Genomic DNA, 652 nt, shown 5'->3' with positions numbered 1-652 from the left:
CCTCCCGCCCCGAGCGCTCACGGCCCCGCACACCGCCGGCTTCCCCAACCCATACACCTCCTGCCCCGGGCTCCTCCGGAAGGGACACTGGGGTTTGGCTGGGTCCGTGTTACCTTCACGGGGCTGCGCCCACCTTCCCAGCCGGCTCCACAATCCCGAGCAGGGCGCGGAGCCCCGGGGCTTCCCGCCGGGCAGGGCCTAGTGGCCCAGACGCGCCATGCTGTCCGACTGGGATGCTCCCGGAGGCGGCGGACTCGCTCCACACTGGTCCGGGTTTCCGTGTTCCCACCCCACGCCCCAGCCCGCACACAGCTCGGAGCTGCCCCGGGGCTTGCCCGGGCGGCCAAACCATACTTACTGGGACCACCAGTGGTGGAAAGCAGCAGCACCACCAGTAGCAGCCACTTGCGGCACGCCATGGCCAAGACTGCCGTAGGCGAACTCCAGAGGCTGCGCAGGATAAGAGGGGCGGGGACCGCGAGGGCGGGGACTGGGCCCGGCCCACCCACGCACCTTCGCGGAGCTCTTGCTCCCGGCGCTCTCCGGGCATCTCTTGGCTTGCGGAAACATTTCTTCAATCTCTGCCCTTTGGTAATTTCACCAGTCATATTGAATTAGAGATCCCTCTGCAACTACACCTAGTCAAAACAAG

General features: G+C 66.6%; 1 protein-coding gene across 2 annotated transcripts in view; it reads right to left on the bottom strand.

Moving 5' to 3' along the window:
• The window catches only part of LOC105887836 (tumor necrosis factor receptor superfamily member 10B-like), an 18,492-nt gene extending 18,049 nt beyond the window's left edge, over nucleotides 1-443 (bottom strand). For both annotated transcript variants that reach the window (XM_023518346.1, XM_012810439.2), the window contains exon 1: nucleotides 359-443. In XM_023518346.1, coding sequence (XP_023374114.1) covers nucleotides 359-419 — 61 coding nt within the window. In that variant the 5' untranslated portion in view covers nucleotides 420-443. The remainder of the gene's footprint in view (nucleotides 1-358) is intronic.
• Nucleotides 444-652: the final 209 nt, after the last annotated feature.

Source organism: Otolemur garnettii, unplaced genomic scaffold, assembly GCF_000181295.1.
Source record: "Otolemur garnettii isolate 467f Iridium unplaced genomic scaffold, OtoGar3 scaffold00134, whole genome shotgun sequence".
NCBI classification, from domain to species: domain Eukaryota; kingdom Metazoa; phylum Chordata; class Mammalia; order Primates; family Galagidae; genus Otolemur; species Otolemur garnettii.
The sequence above is the reverse complement of the archived record's forward strand: the minus strand, read 5'-3'. Positions and strand labels throughout refer to the sequence as shown.